This window comes from Toxotes jaculatrix, chromosome 4 (genome assembly GCF_017976425.1).
Source record: "Toxotes jaculatrix isolate fToxJac2 chromosome 4, fToxJac2.pri, whole genome shotgun sequence".
NCBI lineage: Eukaryota > Metazoa > Chordata > Actinopteri > Toxotidae > Toxotes > Toxotes jaculatrix.
In genome coordinates this window covers 19,841,707-19,859,635 of record NC_054397.1, presented here as the reverse complement: position 1 = coordinate 19,859,635, position 17,929 = coordinate 19,841,707, and the positions used below count along the sequence as shown (strand labels likewise).

General features: G+C 39.0%; 4 protein-coding genes across 8 annotated transcripts; all 4 read left to right on the top strand.

The window, feature by feature from the left end:
- Positions 1 to 270: 270 nt before the first annotated feature.
- On the top strand, positions 271 to 4,153 carry LOC121181163 (CMRF35-like molecule 6). The gene is made up of 6 exons (XM_041036987.1): positions 271 to 310; positions 1,646 to 1,990; positions 2,346 to 2,510; positions 3,601 to 3,696; positions 3,840 to 3,874; positions 4,004 to 4,153. The coding sequence occupies exons 1-6, from the start codon at positions 271 to 273 to the stop codon at positions 4,151 to 4,153; spliced, it is 831 nt and encodes a 276-aa protein (XP_040892921.1).
- A 1,600-nt stretch (positions 4,154 to 5,753) lies between these two features.
- LOC121180857 (CMRF35-like molecule 1) lies at positions 5,754 to 10,648 on the top strand. Of its 2 annotated transcripts, XM_041036525.1 has the most exons (6): positions 5,754 to 5,960; positions 6,046 to 6,363; positions 7,193 to 7,306; positions 7,400 to 7,519; positions 7,750 to 7,907; positions 8,689 to 10,648. In XM_041036525.1, the coding sequence occupies exons 1-6, from the start codon at positions 5,924 to 5,926 to the stop codon at positions 9,067 to 9,069; spliced, it is 1,128 nt and encodes a 375-aa protein (XP_040892459.1). In that variant the 5' UTR covers positions 5,754 to 5,923; the 3' UTR covers positions 9,070 to 10,648. The 2 variants fall into 2 exon arrangements, with proteins under 2 accessions (XP_040892459.1, XP_040892460.1); XM_041036526.1 differs by lacking the exon at positions 7,750 to 7,907 and having other exon boundaries at positions 8,689 to 8,807.
- A 479-nt stretch (positions 10,649 to 11,127) lies between these two features.
- On the top strand, positions 11,128 to 13,942 carry LOC121180858 (transmembrane domain-containing protein TMIGD3-like). 4 transcript variants are annotated; one of them, XM_041036528.1, is made up of 6 exons: positions 11,128 to 11,310; positions 11,426 to 11,749; positions 12,231 to 12,257; positions 12,363 to 12,407; positions 12,522 to 12,649; positions 13,137 to 13,942. In XM_041036528.1, exons 1-6 carry the CDS (start codon positions 11,244 to 11,246, stop codon positions 13,452 to 13,454), a joined length of 909 nt encoding a protein of 302 aa, XP_040892462.1. In that variant the 5' UTR covers positions 11,128 to 11,243; the 3' UTR covers positions 13,455 to 13,942. The 4 variants fall into 4 exon arrangements, with proteins under 4 accessions (XP_040892462.1, XP_040892461.1, XP_040892465.1 ...); XM_041036527.1 differs by having other exon boundaries at positions 12,228 to 12,257; XM_041036531.1 differs by lacking the exon at positions 12,363 to 12,407.
- A 160-nt stretch (positions 13,943 to 14,102) lies between these two features.
- On the top strand, positions 14,103 to 17,878 carry LOC121180859. The gene is made up of 5 exons (XM_041036532.1): positions 14,103 to 14,263; positions 14,642 to 14,953; positions 15,185 to 15,223; positions 15,349 to 15,456; positions 16,206 to 17,878. Exons 1-5 carry the CDS (start codon positions 14,188 to 14,190, stop codon positions 16,568 to 16,570), a joined length of 900 nt encoding a protein of 299 aa, XP_040892466.1. The 5' UTR covers positions 14,103 to 14,187; the 3' UTR covers positions 16,571 to 17,878.
- Positions 17,879 to 17,929: the final 51 nt, after the last annotated feature.

Sequence of the window (17,929 nt, the reverse complement as noted above, 5' to 3'; positions counted from 1 at the left end):
ATACTGTATATTCTTTATTTAAAGAAAGTAGCTGAAGAGGCACGATAAAACAGAATCGTGCCCATTTACTGATCACACCAGCTTAAGGCAAAGAAGCTGCTGCTGTCATTTGCTGCACAATCACATCTTTGCAGCTTTTCTTGATCTTTAAGGCTTTCATGTTTTATGGCACAGAATCAGATAAAATATTGGAGCAGACCCCTGCATTTTTTCTGATACTGCTGGACTGAATTTTACATTTACTTGGTTTGTTTTTAACCTGGATAGAGAATGAAGATTCTTCATGCCTTCATGTTTTGTTGCTTCTCAGGTGAGTTTTGATGTATCTTACCCTAGAAAACATTCAGTATATATTATTTGTGAAAGTTGCATTCAAAATTTCATATTAACTTACGTGTGAATGGGAGTAACTCTTCAAACTTAAAATAGTTTACGTTACTGCAAAACAAATGTGTAAAAGTGTAAATTTATTGATGAACTACGCTGATGATATTAAGTAAAGCTTGTCCTATGAATCCATTACAGTAGACAATGTCTTTAACATCTAATAGTTTACTTTTACAGAATCTGCAAATAATTAAATTTGATTCAAGATCAAGCTTGCTTTTTTTTCTTCTTTTTTTTCTAATTTTACACCACAGACATTATGGTTTATAGTTAGAAAAAAAACAACAGTTTCTCTGGTTGCATGGTATTACGCCTGGCAGAATTAACTAAAGTTGACAGCGGAAGCAAGAGTACCATAAAAGTTAGTTTTTGTTGGGAAGTAATCTATCTTCCACGTGTAAACCAGAGAACTCTAAGGATCTTGTCTCACTTAAAGCGACTATAATAAATATTGTTATACTAACATATCAAATGATATATCAGATGACTGTGAACAAAATGTGGGAGGAGTCACCGTAAGTGATGAACCTCCAGAGAATTATTACCTGAATCTGCAGCCCCTCCTCGGCCTTACAGAGCTTTATAAACTCACTATTTAGCTCTCTGACCAACAGCTTTCATGATTTGGTTCAGTCTCACTGCTCTCAGAGTGTAATTTTCAGCAGTCAGCAGTTTTCAGGGTAGGACCAACTGTACACACTGCCTGCTCAGCACCAAACAGCAGACAGACACAGAGACTAGCTGGTGAACATAGTGGAGCACTTAGCTTCCAGAAAGCCAGATGTTTCCCTCAGAAGTTGGTAGAGACCCAAAGCAGAGCTGAAAGAGAGTGACTGTAGGGCTTACATTCCTCAGGTGGCCAGAAGCACAATTAAAAATGAATGATAAAGAGCCGAAACTGCTGCCGCTCTGATGCCTGTTCTTTATGAAGCTACAGCCAGCAGCTGGTTGGCTTAGCTTTGCATAAAGACTGTAAATATTGCATTGAATAGAATTGTTGTTTTTAGTTTTTTTTTTTGTACCGATTAAACAAATGGGATATATAAATTAGTGAGCTTTAGAGGTGCTGCTAGGCTGGGTGTTTTCCCCTTGTTCCAGTCTTCATGGAAAGCTAAGCTGACTGGCTGCTGGCTTTAGTTACATAATCAACCTCTTTAAGCAGAGGTGCAGCAGAGTTCACTTGTTTTAATGAGCTTCCCCGTCAGTCAGTTCAATCCATCGATAGCTGTATAACCATTCATTTAATTTTGTACTGCAGCTGGATGTCTGGCGACGACAGAAGTGCTGGAGGTGAGCGGCCATGTTGGAGGAGAGGTCTCCGTACACTGCTCTGTTAGCAGGACCAAAGACAACAGCTCCGAACACAGCAACATGTACTTCTGCAGTGGAGTCTGCTCCAGAGAAAATGTTCTCATTCAGACTAAGAGGAAGAGGTCACCCGTCACATGGCGGGGGAGATACAGCATGGAGGCCGACAGAGGAGATGGGGTCTTCAACGTGACCATCAAGAAGCTGAAGAGGGAGGATGCAGGGAGATATTGCTGTGGAGTGGGGAAAACCTTTAACGTGCTGTACCAGGAGGTCAATCTCATAGTCCTAGATGGTAAGCTTTTTGTTAGGTCTATAAAACGTCCTGCTGATAACTAGACTTTCTGGAATAAAAATGGGTAAATCCTTCATTCAGGACTCAGGAATTTTCTGAAATCAACCTCAGAAAGATAATCAGTGTGTAGATGGACTTAACATACTGAGCCCACCAGAATTTTCATGTAGCTGGCAGTCTGGGAATACTCGCTTTATGTCAAAAGGTTCAAATTATTATATGTACCATATGTCTCATGATGCTTACTCACTCTGTTGTACACTAAGGCATTAACACTATCACATGAGTGCACACACACACAGACACACACACACAGTATTCCTTGCCGGTCATTCTCCGTCCTGCTCTCTCAAAGCTTCCACTGTTCCTCCTGGATCTCCTCCCTCCACCATGACCCTGCAAACCGAAGCAGAAACTCGGCCCCAAGGCAGCTTTGAGTCCAGCACTGAATCGTCAGCAACAGCATTAACTCTGCCCTCTACAGAGAAGACAAACCAGCGAGGAACAGTCAACCTCACAGGTACTTAAAAGTTACTGTCAGAAGCCATGCTTCTATAGCAAGCTTCAAGACTAATAATAATAATAATCACGGTTTGGTCAGTCTGGATTATAATTTAAAGCCCCCCATCCACTCAAAAATGTGTTTTTCTTATTCTGGGGTGTTTGACCTTCACTGTGCAGAATGAAGTATGAGCACAGTCTGACACTAGAAGGCTGTTTTCACATTCATCTTGTCTTGTGTCCAGTGGTTAAACTTTTTAAATGAACAGTATTTGTATCTTCAAAGATTATGTATTTTTCAATGATGGCAGAGTAGTAGATTTTCATAATTTGAAACAAACCACTTTTAAGTGAACTTTGTGAAAAAAACCTAGCTGACAAACTATTATTCAAAAGACATTGTTTTTTATCTATTATAGATAACCTTTATTCTAATTTAAGGGCAAACCCCTTCTAGATGGAAACAATGTGTGTAATCATTGTAAAGATAACACTTTTCTGACAGGAGGCTAGATGTTTAAATGTACAGTATATAATGCATATTAAAACAGGAAACAGAAAAAAACAAAAAAAATTTATTTGTAGAAAATGCCCGATGTAGAGTTTCCACAGAGTGTAGATTTGACATAATGTGGGCACGAGGCATGTTGTGTTGGGAGTCAGGTGTAAAACTGTCACTTTTTTTTTTTCCCCATAACTGGAAAAATGTGTATTGGTGTCTTGCTCTTACAGGAAACCGTAGCTGAAGAGAACATGCTCACTCTTCAATGTCTGGGTACATGTGTACTGCAGGAAGTTATTAAGGCATGTTGAGGGAAAGCAGGTACACCAGAAAAGTAAATTACAGCATACAAAGAATATTACAGACTGAAAATATACAATTTCCAATACAAAAAAAGAGCTCTGAGATGGATATGATGGAGGACAATGAAAACTGCTCTGAAAATGTGTAAAAGGTTATTTTATCGTTTTGTTTGGAGGACCTGTTGTTGTAAAGCCTGTCTGTTGTTTGTTTTGTTTTGTTTTGTTTTGTTTTGTTTTGTTTTGTTTTGTTTTGTTTTGTTTTGTTTTGTTTTGTTTTGTTTTGTTTTGTTTTGTTTTTTTTGCAGATACCACGGTGGTCATCATTGTTTCGGTGAGCCTGGCTCTTCTGGTTTGTGCGTTTATCCCTCTTGTTTTCTACGGACACTGGAGGAGCAATGCCGGTGAGGTGACACATGCACTCGGACATGCATGCACATAGATGAGCACACACGCTACTGTCACTCCACAGTGTGATCATAAACCAAAACAGCACACACATTTCCAAAGGTTATGATGAATCTTGTCTTTTTTTTTTTTTTTCCAGAAGATCAGAGCAGAACTGAAGCAAACAAGGACGAGGTGAGTGACCGCTTTGTTATTCAAGAAGTAAAATTTTGATTAAATGTAAACCTCTAATGATCATTTTAGGAATAAAAGTTTACTGCTCAGATAAAATGAGTCTAAATAGTGATTGTGATTGATTCACAGGCCGATTACTGTGAGGAAAATCAGGATGGCGCCTCCACTCAGGACAGAGTGAGGCTGCAGTCCTTAGAACCAGATCCAGAGACCAGTGCTGAGGATGCTTCCCAGTATGCTGCCATCTACCAAGCACTTGACCCCCAATCTCTGGACTGAGCAGGGTTTGCTCTGTTTCTGAGCTGACAGCTCATCTCACCCTCTTCTCTGTATTTTAAATCAAATAAAGGACAAACGTTTGAATACATTTCTGTGTGAGTGCATTTTCCTTTGCACTTCAGGTATCTGATGCATCATTTTATACCTCTGTAAAAGAGTTTATTCTCTGTGCTGTATTTCGCAGTTTCTTACAGTGATAACTGGCAGTGGGGCATGGGATTAAGTCAGTTCAGAGTTCTTCACACATTGAATAAGCCTCAGTTAGACACATATAGTCTGCTATATGTACATGTATTCTTACTCTCACTGTGAAGATGTGATGACAGTGAATGCAGCAGAGGGCAGAGGGATTGTTGTTTGCAGACGTGCATGCACACACATAAGAAAGAAACAGCACCAATACCATATATCATATGTATTGGTGCTGTAGCACATTGGTGCTGTGTTTTTGTTGCTTACATGTGATCAAGATTAACCTTAATTTTAAAAGTTAGAGGAGACATTCTTTTCAAAAACCATGTAGCTGCAGTTTTGCTGAACTGTGCGTATGGCTATGTGTCACTCTGATTCAGTGGCGTTCTGGTTGGCCTGTCAGGAAGCCAGAGACAGCGATATATGCAGTCATTCTAACTACAGCTTATTGTTTTAACACCTCCACCCATCAGCAGAGGACCCAGATAGAGATGTCTTTGCTCACAGTTGTTTTAAGGATACTATTAACTAAAGTCTTAGTCTTTGTGCTAAGCTAGGCTAACTGGCTGTAGCTTCATATTTAACAAACTAACATTAGAAGTGCTATCAGCCTTCTCATCTGGCTACCTGTCCACCAGATAGTGTGTAAAAGTATTTCCCAAAATGTCAAATTATTCATTTAAGCACAATGAAATGCAACAAAGCAGCACTATTGTAAAAATAAATAAATGAATGAATGAATTTAAAAAAAAAAGTTTTTCAGTTTTACAATAATTGACTTTTGCCACTTGGGGACAACAGAAACATGTTGTGAATTTAATTTAATTTCACCTTTTATTAATTTCAAGGCCAACTTAGCAAACAGTTGCTTATTTACACATCCACTGATCCACAAAGCAATGTTATCATTCATTTAGAGCTGCGTGTCTGTCCACCTGATGAATGTTTGTTCAATACTGACTCTCACAGTAGCTCTGCTCTCTGCCTCTATGAGCTCCTGTGAAAAATATCCGACTCTGTAGCTGCTAAATTCTCCATTATGTTCAACCGTCTGCTGTTTGGTGATGATGCTGGTAGTGCACAGTGAGTGTTTATGGCTTTTTCTCTGAAAACAGTTGTCTGCTGCACCTGAAAACGACACTATGAACAAAAGCAGTTGTTAAAGCTAAATAATGAGCTGAAACTGTTTTAACGTTGTCATTTGATGCATTGTCATTATAAATCATAGCCCATTTAAAAAAAAATGTGTGACAAAAAAAAGTTTTACATCCCCTTGTGCTGCAAAGTACATATAATAATACCAAAGCACTGAAACTTGTGTGGGTATGCATGAGACACTTAACCAAGTATGTTCCTCTTCTCTTATGTTGCTGCCCACACTTGTCTCATACTGTCAAAATCACAGGAAGAAGGTAGATGCTGTTTCATTTGAACGAGGCTGCCCAGTGACAGAGCACGATGAATCCTTTGACCGCCTTATAGATTTTTAAACGGACAGATGTTGAATCACTGCACCGAAACCTGGAGGGACTGCTGAGAGAAAGAGACAACTACAGAGCTGGTGCTTTATCAATTACAATGAAGATCATTTCTTTCTTGTGTTGTCTTTTATTTGGTAAGAGTTATCCTAAAATTCATACATGAATTCATTCATTAAACATTCATTCTTTAACTCTTGTCATATTATGTGTTTTTGGCAGCTACATGGACAGAAGGAGCCGACATAAATGTCGAGGGATTCGAAAGGAGAGAAGTCTCATTCCGCTGCTCACACAGCTTAGCCTGGAAAAATGATAAATACTTCTGCAAGAATCCGTGTGAGAATGAAGACGTATTAGCTACTGTAAAATCTGGTAGAAAAGCAGAGTCGGGGAGGATAACTCTGGTGGACTGGGGGCATGGAGTCTTTGATGTGACCTTTAGACACCTCCAGCTGTCAGACTCGGGGACGTACTGGTGTGCAGTGGACAGGCCTGGTTTTGATACATACATCAAAGTAATCTTGACTGTTAAGGAAGGTAAGTGCATAATGTTTTCACTAGTACCCTGAAGATTTATTTGTACACTTAATTTTTTTTTTTTTTTTACCTCTGAATTCCTCATTAGTTGTGAAAAATTCTATTACAAAATCAGTTCCACCACATTTTAGAGGGAAATTTTGTACTTATTTTTTTTTTAACTTACATTTGCTGGAGTTACTTTTCAGATTCATATTTTACATGCCAGGTAATTGTTTATGAGTATCAAACCACTGGTTTCCAATGCTTTTGGCTCATGACACCTGAGAAGCACCTGAGTGTTTGGTTGGGGCCTCTTTTGACATTGCACAAATCCGTTTCCATCAGTTCCAGTTCCACATAATCCACATCCCCTCTTTATGATGTTAGCGAAACTATTGTCCAAGGCTATTGCACACACACACACACACATACACACACACACACACACACACATACATGTTTTAGCAGAACGTTTTTCCGTGAAGTCTCATTAATCATCTTGTGACCCATCAGATTTATCTTGTGATCCTCAGGAGACTCAGGCGGGTCCCTTAGGTTGAGAACCTCTGGACTAAACCAATGAGCTGTATATAAAGTACTTAAAAGCTCCACTGTGAACAGCTAAAAGAGTAAAATGCTGTTTATGCATTTATTCATTAGTATTAATAATTTAATAATATAATATATAGTAATATATAACTCGTGGGTGATAATACTTCTGCACTTCTACTTAAGTGGGATTCTGAATGTAGGACTTTTACTTGTTACATATTTTTACATTGTTGTGTTGGTATTTTTACTAAAGTAAAGGATCTGAATACCTATTCCACCACTGTCACCCATACAGCTATTGCAAATGAGACAACTGACGTTTCTCCCACGCGGACGTATAAGAATATTTCCAACTCAACACAAGTAACATCTGGAACTGACACTGGAAGGCCTACAAACCAGCCAACAGGTAGGAAGAAAATATCAAATTTTAATTCTTACAAATATTCAGATCCTTTACTTAAGGATCTGAATACCTATTCCACCACTGTCACCCAAACAGCTATTGCAAATGAGACAACTGTCATACCTGACGTTTCTCCCACGCGGACGTATAATATTTCCAACTCAACACAAGTAACATCTGGAACTGACACTGGAAGGCCTACAAACCAGTCGACAGGTAGGAAGAAAATCATCACATTTTAATTCTTACAAATATAAATCAGAAATAAAATTTAGTAGAAGTTATACTGGATCCTGCCTTACAGCCTCAAATGGCACTAATGGAGGAGAACACAGCATTTTGAGTGAATTTCTATCTGATCATTTGGTGCATGAATATCAGCCGGAAACTGACATTTATTGCTGATAAAGTAAGATTGTTGTGCCGTCTCTATTGTCTTTGATCAGGCACTGTGTTGTACGCTACTTTCGGGTGTGTTGCTGTGTTGGTCTGTTGGACTGTCTTGGTGCTGGCAATGAGACTCAGGAAATGCAGAGAAGACTCAGAGCCTCTACCACAGGTCTGCCCTAACAGCACAGTTTTAATCTGTGCAGACGAAAGACAGGTATGAGACAGAACAACGCATCTAGTATGTCTCTTCACAGCCCAACGACTTTCTTAGAAGCGTGATGATTATATTGACTTGAAATTTAAATTACTCTGACGATCAAGTTTCTTTTCCTGGTTTCAGAGGTCAACACGTGAAGAGGGGTTTTCCAAAAGTCAATCAAACCACATTGTTCTTTATTTTGAATCTGTGGAGTGTTTGCATAGTGGTGATTTAAACGCACATCTAACCACTGCTATTGTCAGTGATACAGGAGTGTTTAATATAAAGATACAGCCAGGAGACGTTAGCTGAGATCAGACTGGGAATAAGGAGAAACAGCTAGCCTGGCTACATCCAAAAGCTCACTAACTCACTAATTATATCTCGTTTGTTAATCCTTTGTAGAGATCCTATAACTCTTGAAGTCTTTTCAACTATTTGATGTAAAATGGTAGCAAAGGGTGAATTACAGTCTTCTGTGTATTATGGCCCTAATTTTTGCAGTAGCAGCAGTTTACAAATAGGCACAGCAGAAATTTTGATTTGACGTGGTAGGAAAAGCACAGGTGCCATTTCCATTCAAGAGCCCCGGTAAGACATAGCACTGTGACAGTGAGCCAGCATGAACAAAACCAGGACCCTGAACCTGAAGCAGCTAAATGGAATTCAGCCATCATTCACTTTATTATTTGCACCTGTGGTTTTCCTACTGTTTCATACTTGTGTGGTATGTTGTACTGAATGGAGTCAATACGGTTACATTCATCTGACTTTATTCTTTGCCATTTTTCAACAGTTTGACCACCCAAGGCCAGATCCACCAGCATCTGCACCCACAGAAGCTGAGTCTAGCGACCCCCTTCATATCTATGAAAACATCTGTTGCAGTAAAAGAGGCCCTGCATGTTCAAGCCATTCTGCTGCAAATGTCCAAAACAACCGCACCATCTCAGGGGTCTACTTCAAGCCTTTGCCGCTTGCAATACCTGAAAGAACAGGTTATGGTTGTCTCCAAAAATGCACAAATAAACCCACAGCAATGGGAAATTCCCCTAGCAGACCTACAGAAACTTGTATGAGGAATGTGTCAGCCAGTCCCTCCAAATCCTGCAGTGATTCATATGAATCGAAGCCCAAATCACTTTGGTTTGGTTTAAATTTATCGGGAACAGTCTAAGTTGATCTCAAAGACACAATTGATACGATCTGTCTGCACTGATGAGCAGCTGAACCGTACGTCCTCCTCTGCTTGTCCAGTTATAAGCAACATCTGTCTTTGACTTAAACCTACTGGACTAACACTGCTATTGCACATATACTGTCTTACAAATGCAGAGAACCGTGATTACGGGAACAGTGAAGTTGAGAAAAAAGGATTTGAACTTTGAAGGCTCTCAGCTAAAATGTAAATTGTGAAACGTAAACTTAATGCCTTTTCAGTCTGATTATTAATCGTTGTCACAGACTCAGTGTAAAACATACATTTAGATAGAGAGCCATCTAAAAGACAGAATAAACACAGTATCAACAAATAAAATAGGTTCTTGTTTCTTCTTCAGTTTTTTTGTTCTTTTGAACAAGCTACTTTAATAAATTAGTCTTTAATTAAATAGATTTAAATGTGTGATTTAGGCTAGTTACCTTTATGCAAATTATTTTTTCTGGTATTTCCTTAGTTATGATTAGATTGAGCTATTGCTATAATTGTGAAGTATCACTAACTCAGTTACTAATATGTAATTACAGTAAACTAGAATTAGCTTCAGCTAAGTTTAAGTTTATTACTTTATTGATCTCTCAAGCTGGGGAACTTTATCTCTGCAGATTTATCTCTGGTGCCCCGTATTCATCTTTATTTTTAGACAACCTTGACTAGCCTTTGTTTCCTATTTCTCGCTAGTGTGTCTAAATCACACTCAGTGTCTATTTGAGCACAAAGATGTGGTCCACACATGGTCACTCAAGTGTGAAAAACCATTTTAGGGTTAGCACTTGGCTTTTGGCTAAAGTTAGGCTAAGCGTTGAGATAAGGTTGTGGTTAAGGTTGCGTCTTCAGTGGATGAATGCCAGTCAATGAAATGTCCTCCAGTGACAAAACCAAGCGTGTGTGTGTGTTTGTAAATGACTGTTTGTGGCTGATTGTGTCAGGATGCATATATTTTAATGTGTGTTTGCAGTTCATAGAAACATGTCAGAATGAATAAGGGGCCCTTAATCAGTCAGTGGCAGCAATTAAACATGTCTGCACACTGAAATGCACATACATGCATTGCTGGGCTGATACAGATTCAGACTTTGGTGACTCCTTGTGGTCATATCAATAAACACACAGAAGCACTGTACATAGATGTTACTCACCAAATAAGGATTTCCTGCACATTACTGTAAAACTGTGAAAATAATGTATTCTGTTTAACATGGGGCAGCACCACATTGATATCTAATTCAAAATGAAGTGAAAAGAAAGGATGTTTAGGGATTACTTGCTTTGATAATGTATCAAAAGACATACTTCTTGAATTTTCAACTGACAGATGTGGAAAATAGAGACTAAAAGAATAAACAAAGAAGTTGACTTCCTGATTCTATTTTGTTTCAGTCTTTCGCAACATATTTGTGTTGTGGCATCAGTCCCAGTCCAGTTCCTATTAAATATCACTCTTAAAGTGCTTGTGTTGGAATGTATGTGTTGTTATATGGATCAGGTGTTTATTTAATAATTGATGTTAAGATACAGATGACGACAGTTACATTTTTTTTAATAAAGCATACTTCATAAAGTGTTTATACAATGTTGTTACCACTGAGCACACACAAAGTAATTTGAATACAGGTTCAGCTTTCATTGTTAACACACATTTTATTTTCACATTGTAGGCCAGTAACTGGGTTGGCACATTGTGAAAAATCCCTTTGACTGGTTTTGATCCTACTCACACCCGCTTAGTAGGAATTGGTACCAGACACCACAAGTAGAGAGACATAAGTCAATTACAGAGGACAATGGGACGGCCTTGAATGATGCAGCAAACTGAACTGGTACAGTTTTCTTTAGTAAACAAAAAAGCACTGGTGCCGAAAAGTTTACGAAGACACACAAAGGTCGCTTTTTTGACAAAGGTCGCTTTCTGAGTTGCGCAATTTCATTTCACAAATTTCACTTTCATAGGTTGAGTGTTCTGTGTGGACAGGTTTATTCATGAAAGAGGAAGAGGTTTGCACATGTGGACACGAAAGCACCTGAGTTAACACACAGACAGAGACACACAAAGAATCTTTAGTCTGGGTTGCTGCCTCTTTGTGCAGCTGGAGGAGAGTTCGACTGTGTGTGCTGAAGGCAAACTGGGAGTGATGGGCACAACCTGGATCTCATGGAGAACAACTGTAACTGTCATCATTACCGTACTACAAATCCAAGGTGAGCCGTATGCTATGGATTTAGAACTTTTCAAGCTGCTGCAATAGATTGAAGTTCAGTTAAACTGCTTATTGAAACAACATAATTATGCAACTAACACAGTTTACTCTGACAGCTCTGATTAGCGTCAAACCCAAAGCTGTGATGGGTGAGGAAGGTCAGACGCTTGACTTCAGATGTGAATATCCACACAGCTGGAAGAGCAATTCTAAGTACTTCTGCCGTCTTGATGACAACAACACCTGCCTGATACTGACAGATAAACACAACCAGTGGGAGACAGACGGACGTTTCTCCCTGTATGACAACACCACCGGAGCCTTCTTCATCGTCAAGGTGGACGAACTCGTCCCAGAGGACAGCGGGACATACTGGTGCGGTGTGGATGTCAGCTCATGCCCTGATCACATCAGTTTCGTAACACTGAATGTTTCTCGAGGTACAGGATGACATGTCACAGCACAGGTCACTGTGTTACCTGGTTAAATGTGCTCTTCAGCAATGCTTATTTCATCCATTCAATCTGGTCTCTGGTTAGTAGTTACTTTGCGAAACAGGTAACATTACAAGACAAATACTGTATGGATTATCTGGTGGTCTGTGGAAAGCTGTTAAGTCAGGTAAGCGGGCTGATTTAAAATCTAGCCGCCCTGACAACCGAAATGTTTTATTTTGGACATTTCTTCCTGATATGTTCACCAAGTGATTGTGATCTAGAAACGTCAAGCCTCGTACTGTAAATGAGAACTTAGTCTGGTTACTTTTCCCATAATGTGCATGTTCCCCTTTTTTGAACTTTCAGTTTCTATAAAAATTGCATTTTATATAGGTTTACAGGTTATTACAACTGCACATATACGCTTCTGTAAATTAATTAATTACCTTTTATTATCTTTTTGGTGCCTTTTCATCAACAGCAGCTCCTCCAAACAATCTCACACAGAACAGTAAGTATGATCTCAACAGTACATCAGGTCTCTCTGTGTCTTTATTTTAATTGTGTGTATAAATACTTTGTGTTTTTGTTTTTTTTTTGTATTTGCACTTTTCAGTAAATGTAATACCTAACTTCTTTCCAAAGGACCTCACAGTTGACAGTGAGTGATATGTGTTTGTGTTTGTCCATCTGTATTCATATCATTCAGAATTTTATGTGTGTGTTTGAGTGAATCCTCAGCCAGGTAAACTTCACCTGTTGTTCTTTCCTGCAGAGCTCCACTTGCCGCTGTTCCTTACTGCAGTGATGTGCATGGCAGCGATTCTGTTTGTGTGTCTGTTTACACTTTGCCTTCTCCGGGCTGTTAAACACCAAAGATCAGGCCCGCAGCAGAATAGAGAGGTTCGTCTTTAACAAAAACATTTATTTTTTAGCCTTACCAGCAATCAGTCCAGCATGGATTACCATTACATTTAGTACAGACATTAATTTGCCCCTCAGGGTGCGTTGTTTTCATCACCGCCATCAGGTCAGAAGGTCCATTTGTCCAGTGCTTCAGTTTTATGACAAATTACCTGCAAAACTAATGACACTCCAATTAGCTTCACCTGTGCTTTGTGTTCAATTATTAGCATGTCAAAATGCTAACAAAGAAAGTGAACACTGTAAACACTGTATGTGTTTATCATCAAAATGTTACTTTTGTCATTGTGAGCATGTTAGCATTTAGCTCAAAGCACCTGAACTGTTAACATGGCTGTAGACTTGTGTTTGCTACTAAAAATACCTTAGTGTCAAGTAAACACTAACAAAATTTTATAAGGAGAATAATATTACATTGTCCTGCAAGAAGCAGTTCACTGTCAGCGGGTTTCTGTTCTCCACACAGACGTCATGTGACTACGAGACAATGATGCCCGGAACTGAACCTGAACTTCGTTGCACCTCGTCGGCTCCAGACTGGGCTGATCTTCCAGCTTTTCCAGCGTCACCTCCTGACCTCTGCTCCCACTTCACATCAAAGCACCGGGAGTCCACTGTCACCCTCGGCCTCGGTGAATACGCTGACGTGGACATGCCATGCCGACTCTCCCAGTACCAACATCTGGATCTCAACCAGTTGGAGGAGCACGTCTATCAGAGCCTTCATGATAACAGAAGTCATAAAGGTGGACCTCTGGGAGTCAAAGAGCAGATTAACTGTTGATATTTCTGTATAATTTCAGTTTATTTACAATTTGTGTCTTATTTTTTCTTTTGTTCTTATTTTTAATTAAGTCTTGGCCACTGTCTCCATCAGCCTAACTTTCTACTTGCTGAGATAGCTTAGTGAGAAAAGAATTAGAGTAATATTATTATTATTACTGATAAGAATGGTGGCCAAAACTGCAACAGTGAGATCAAGTTATCCTTTGTTGTGCATGGTTGAAGGAAAAGTTGATTAATTCAAAAGTTAGTGACTCAGGATCTTTAGCAAGCAAAGTAGTAGTTTTTTATATTTTTTGCTGTGCTTTGTAATTTCTAGATGAAAATATACCATTTTGCATGTCACAAAGACAAGAAAAGACTCCAAAGAGATACCACACTGAGCAGGAACCTCAACTTGAACTGTCAGCTCACAAAATCCACCAGGGAAAGCAGTGTCTCACTTTGCTTTTTGATACGTTTGACCAAAATAAACCAAGTGGTAATATCTGAGGGTGTTATTGTGTTACTTCTTTACTGGCCTATTAAATTTTAAACTTTCACTGTAAGATAGACAGGAGATGAGAAAGATATCTTGAGGCTTCGCACGTGCTCGAAGTGGTTTTAGAGAGATTTATGCAGAGGAAGCTGGCTAAACATAGGAAGTGCAACAACATAGAGGAACTGACAAATGCAGAGTTGTCCGTCACTTGGAGAAAGATACAAAGACATGAAATTAGAGTGGAGAAGAGGAAATGCAAAGGAAAGTGACGAAGAATCAGACGAGTAGAATGGAGATATTTTTCCTCATTTTGATCTTTCTTGAGGGAGGTAAGTTTACTGGGTTTTATTCTTTTATCCCTCTGCCTCTTTTCCTCTGTCTGTGTGTTTGGTGTTTTTGTGGTTGTGACTTTTCTCATGCGATTTTTTTTTTTTTTTTAACTGCACCTTCCTGAATTGGTTAGAGGGAGCTGACAGGATGTTTGGAAATTTTATGCTGTTGAGAACTGTAACAAACGTAAGGAGCAGCACTTTTAAAGCAGCTGATCTCAACCACAAAATTAGATAGTCAGGGTTTAAAATCACTGACATGCACAGTCTGTGTCGGGGAGACAACCAAAGCTTATATGTTTGTTCTCTAAACCAGTGCTTTACAGAGCAATGCAAGTCTAGATCTGACTTTTGTTGCTGTCTGTGTGTCTTGTGCAGGATTATGGGAGACTGAAGCGATGTCAGTGACAGGAGTGGTGCACAGGGAGGTCACAATAAAATGCTCTCACACCAACGCAGATTCCAACGTCAAATATTTCTGCAGGGGAGAATGTAGAACTGAAGACGTCCTAATAAGAAGCAGAGAAAAGAATAACGATTCACGGGGGAAATACAGTATAAGAGATAATGGAAATATATTCTACGTGACCATTTCTCATCTGACAGAGGATGACTCAGGGACTTACTGGTGTGGAATTGATAGAATTGGTTTGGACACATACAGTGAAGTAATCCTCACAGTCATAAAAGGTGAGTTGCGTCAGCACTTTATATGCATAGCTTTTATGATGTCATTATTCTTCATCACAAGATAAAGACCTTTGTTCCATTTTCCTTTCACCAAGACGTAGTCGGTATTTCACAACAGACGGTAAATACAGGAAAGAACTGAGACACTAGCTCAGCAGACAACATGTGACAAGTGAGAGAGAAGACAAGGAACAAAATAAGCAATAATTCTTTCTTTTTTCTTTCTTTCAGGAGAAACACAGGACCCCGAAAATGGCATGCCACAGTCAGGTGAGGCTATTAATTAAGATGGTTCACACTGTACTAAGCAGATGTCTGGGAAGTGTGTAGATATGTATGTGTGCAAGACACAAAGTCCTCAGCGATACGTAATCACTGAGACGTCTCTTTTTCAGAGATGCTGGTGTATATCGGAGCAGGTCTCGGTGGAGTTGTGCTGGCTCTGGGAACGGTACTCCTAATATTCGTCAGGCATCGAAACAGACACAACAGCGCATCTTCTGGTACAAAACAAACCGACTCATTTCACAACATTTTCTGAATACGATGGCACCACAACAGCCAGACCTAACACCAACAATAGCAATATATAACAAGCACCAGCCAATAACCTATGATGCTATAACAGCTGTCTCAGAGAGCCAAAGTAACAGTAGCAACCACTACAAACAACCACCCAAGGATATATTATAAGAACTGGATACTGGGCTCAAATATAGAAATTTTGACATGGGGTAATATTACTTTATATACTGCTGCATAGCATAATAGAAGTAGAAGTCTTATGTAACATGAAATAAAAATACTCAAGTTTTACAGATTTGTACCGCTTCATGGGTTTAAAACTCATGACAGAAATTGATCTTGTTTGTAGATCAGTGTGTCATCCCTCTTGTAATGGTGGTCTCTATGGGTTGCAATACTGCTAGTGGCCACTGGGGCAAATTGGCAGCACAGCCGAGTGGCATAGAGTTTTGATTTTGGTGTGACTTTTGGGCTATACAGATGAAGCTGACTTGACTTTTCTGTTTGACACAAAATGTTTGGGGAAGGATATCATGAAAAATGGATAATGCAGTGTTATTAAATAGGTAGAAATGTATTGCTTTTTTATTTTATTATTTTATTTCCTTCATTTAATGTAGAATTATGGCAATACAAATACTGATTGTTTTTCAGGAAGTCAAAGTTGAAAATTTAGTTTTCATTTCACAGGGATATAAAACTTTGACAGTGTTTCATTTCCACACAGGAAAGGACCATAACACTGTCCGTGCAGCCCCCTCCCGTCTTAAACAAGACCCAGACCACATCACCACTGCCCCTTCAACAGCTAATGAAGATGAAGACACAGACAGCAGGACTAACAGCATCCTCAGCTCATCGGCTGGTCGGCACCAAGATACCAGCGGAAATCAAGCTGATGATTTATACTCCAACGTCACCATTTTGTCAGAGACTCAAGACCAAGCAGAGGGCCTCTTTTACTCCACTATCATTTTCAACAAACACACAAATTGCACCACCGTCACACCTAACCCTGCACTGGTCACATACTCCACCATTGCACCACTGCATAAATCAACAGATGAGTCAGCAGCTTATAATAATGTCTGAACTGGTGTGTGAGTATCATCCTGTGCTGTAAGAGTATGTGTCATGCTAAACAGTAAATACTCACTGCTCACACACATTTCTAAGATTAAATTCACAGGTTGTTGTAAATTAATTGTTTTAATATTTCTGAATTAATTTATTATTTCACACAGGACAAGTATTACAAGAAAGACCCTAAAGACAGAGAAACGAGAAACCCCTCTAAATGATTTATGAAAAAAATACATTATGTGCCATAGATCTGAGATTTTATCCCAGTAAAATAACATTGTAAAATTAATTTCTTCTCTGTTTATTTTTGTACTTTCCAATGAGTGTCTTTCTGTGGTTGATTATGGTGAGGAAGTGAAACATGTCAACACTCGCCAGTGACCCATAACAGGCAAAACTCACATAAAAACGCACGTTTGTACCTTTCAGTTACCTAAAGCATTCTCTAGCCTCTTACTGTAACTTTAACCATCACAACTGAATAACTAACCCCAACCTTTACCCTAACCCTAACCCTAACTTAAACCCTCTTAAACTTAAACCCTGGATACCTCCTCCCTGCCTTTCTTTGACAGCCCCTGTACCTTTCAAACCTCCTCTTGTCACCTCACATCCTCGTATTTCAACCAACACCAGCAATCAGCAAAGATCAGCATGAATTACTGGTTATTTAAACTGCGTGTTTAACGTATTGTGTCATTCTCTCAGAGAATGATTTCTGTTCTCCATGTGCATCTTAATAAGAATAGCTCTTTATCTGTGTGCAAACAAACAGGCTGATTATCTGTTTTCTGTTTCCTTTGTCTGGCCTCTTTCTCAGTAACAGAGAGTCGGTGAAGCAACAATGTGATCTTCACCACCTAAAGGTTTGCATACAGGTGACACCACACACAACAGTTTATTCAGGTGCACGGTAACCCAAAATGTCTTTGCTGGGGAATATCTGAGGCTCAGATATTTTCTATCATAAAAGTCTTGGTAATGGTGCCATCTGGTGGTCAGTTATTTATACATCACCTTTTTAAACATATGCAATTAAAGTGCTTTACTTAAGGCCAAGAAACATTGAAGCAACATGTAAAAGCAAAATAAAAATAAAAATGAAACAAATTAACAAATGGCATGAAATAAACTAAAATCAAATTACGCACAAAAATAAGTTTCACTGCAGTTGTGGGTAAAAAATCCAAGGAACAGGAATTTTTTTAAATTTAGACTTGCAACTGTCCACACAAGTTGGAGTCATTTTGTTTTCAGACACATTCCTGTTTTTATTCCTATCAGTAATCACATTGGAAGAGATTGATCAATAAAGTTTTGAGAAGATATACATTTATCTATTGTCACAATCATTTCATGAGAAGAGGT

Bases quoted from the DNA above. Each gene is read 5' to 3' on its own strand.
- LOC121181163 (XM_041036987.1), top strand. From the start codon at position 271: ATGAAGATTCTTCATGCCTTCATGTTTTGTTGCTTCTCAG. The intron at 311-1,645 runs GTGAGTTTTGAT...TTTGTACTGCAG, and splicing joins CATGTTTTGTTGCTTCTCAG to CTGGATGTCTGGCGACGACA. The intron at 3,697-3,839 runs GTGAGGTGACAC...TTTTTTTTCCAG, and splicing joins ACACTGGAGGAGCAATGCCG to AAGATCAGAGCAGAACTGAA.
- LOC121180857 (XM_041036525.1), top strand. From the start codon at position 5,924: ATGAAGATCATTTCTTTCTTGTGTTGTCTTTTATTTG. The intron at 5,961-6,045 runs GTAAGAGTTATC...TGTTTTTGGCAG, and splicing joins CTTGTGTTGTCTTTTATTTG to CTACATGGACAGAAGGAGCC. The intron at 7,307-7,399 runs GTAGGAAGAAAA...TCACCCAAACAG, and splicing joins GCCTACAAACCAGCCAACAG to CTATTGCAAATGAGACAACT.
- LOC121180858 (XM_041036527.1), top strand. From the start codon at position 11,244: ATGGGCACAACCTGGATCTCATGGAGAACAACTGTAACTGTCATCATT. The intron at 11,311-11,425 runs GTGAGCCGTATG...TTACTCTGACAG, and splicing joins TACCGTACTACAAATCCAAG to CTCTGATTAGCGTCAAACCC. The intron at 12,408-12,521 runs GTGAGTGATATG...TCTTTCCTGCAG, and splicing joins AAAGGACCTCACAGTTGACA to AGCTCCACTTGCCGCTGTTC.
- LOC121180859 (XM_041036532.1), top strand. From the start codon at position 14,188: ATGCAAAGGAAAGTGACGAAGAATCAGACGAGTAGAATGGAGATATTT. The intron at 14,264-14,641 runs GTAAGTTTACTG...TGTCTTGTGCAG, and splicing joins TTTGATCTTTCTTGAGGGAG to GATTATGGGAGACTGAAGCG. The intron at 15,457-16,205 runs GTACAAAACAAA...ATTTCCACACAG, and splicing joins ACACAACAGCGCATCTTCTG to GAAAGGACCATAACACTGTC.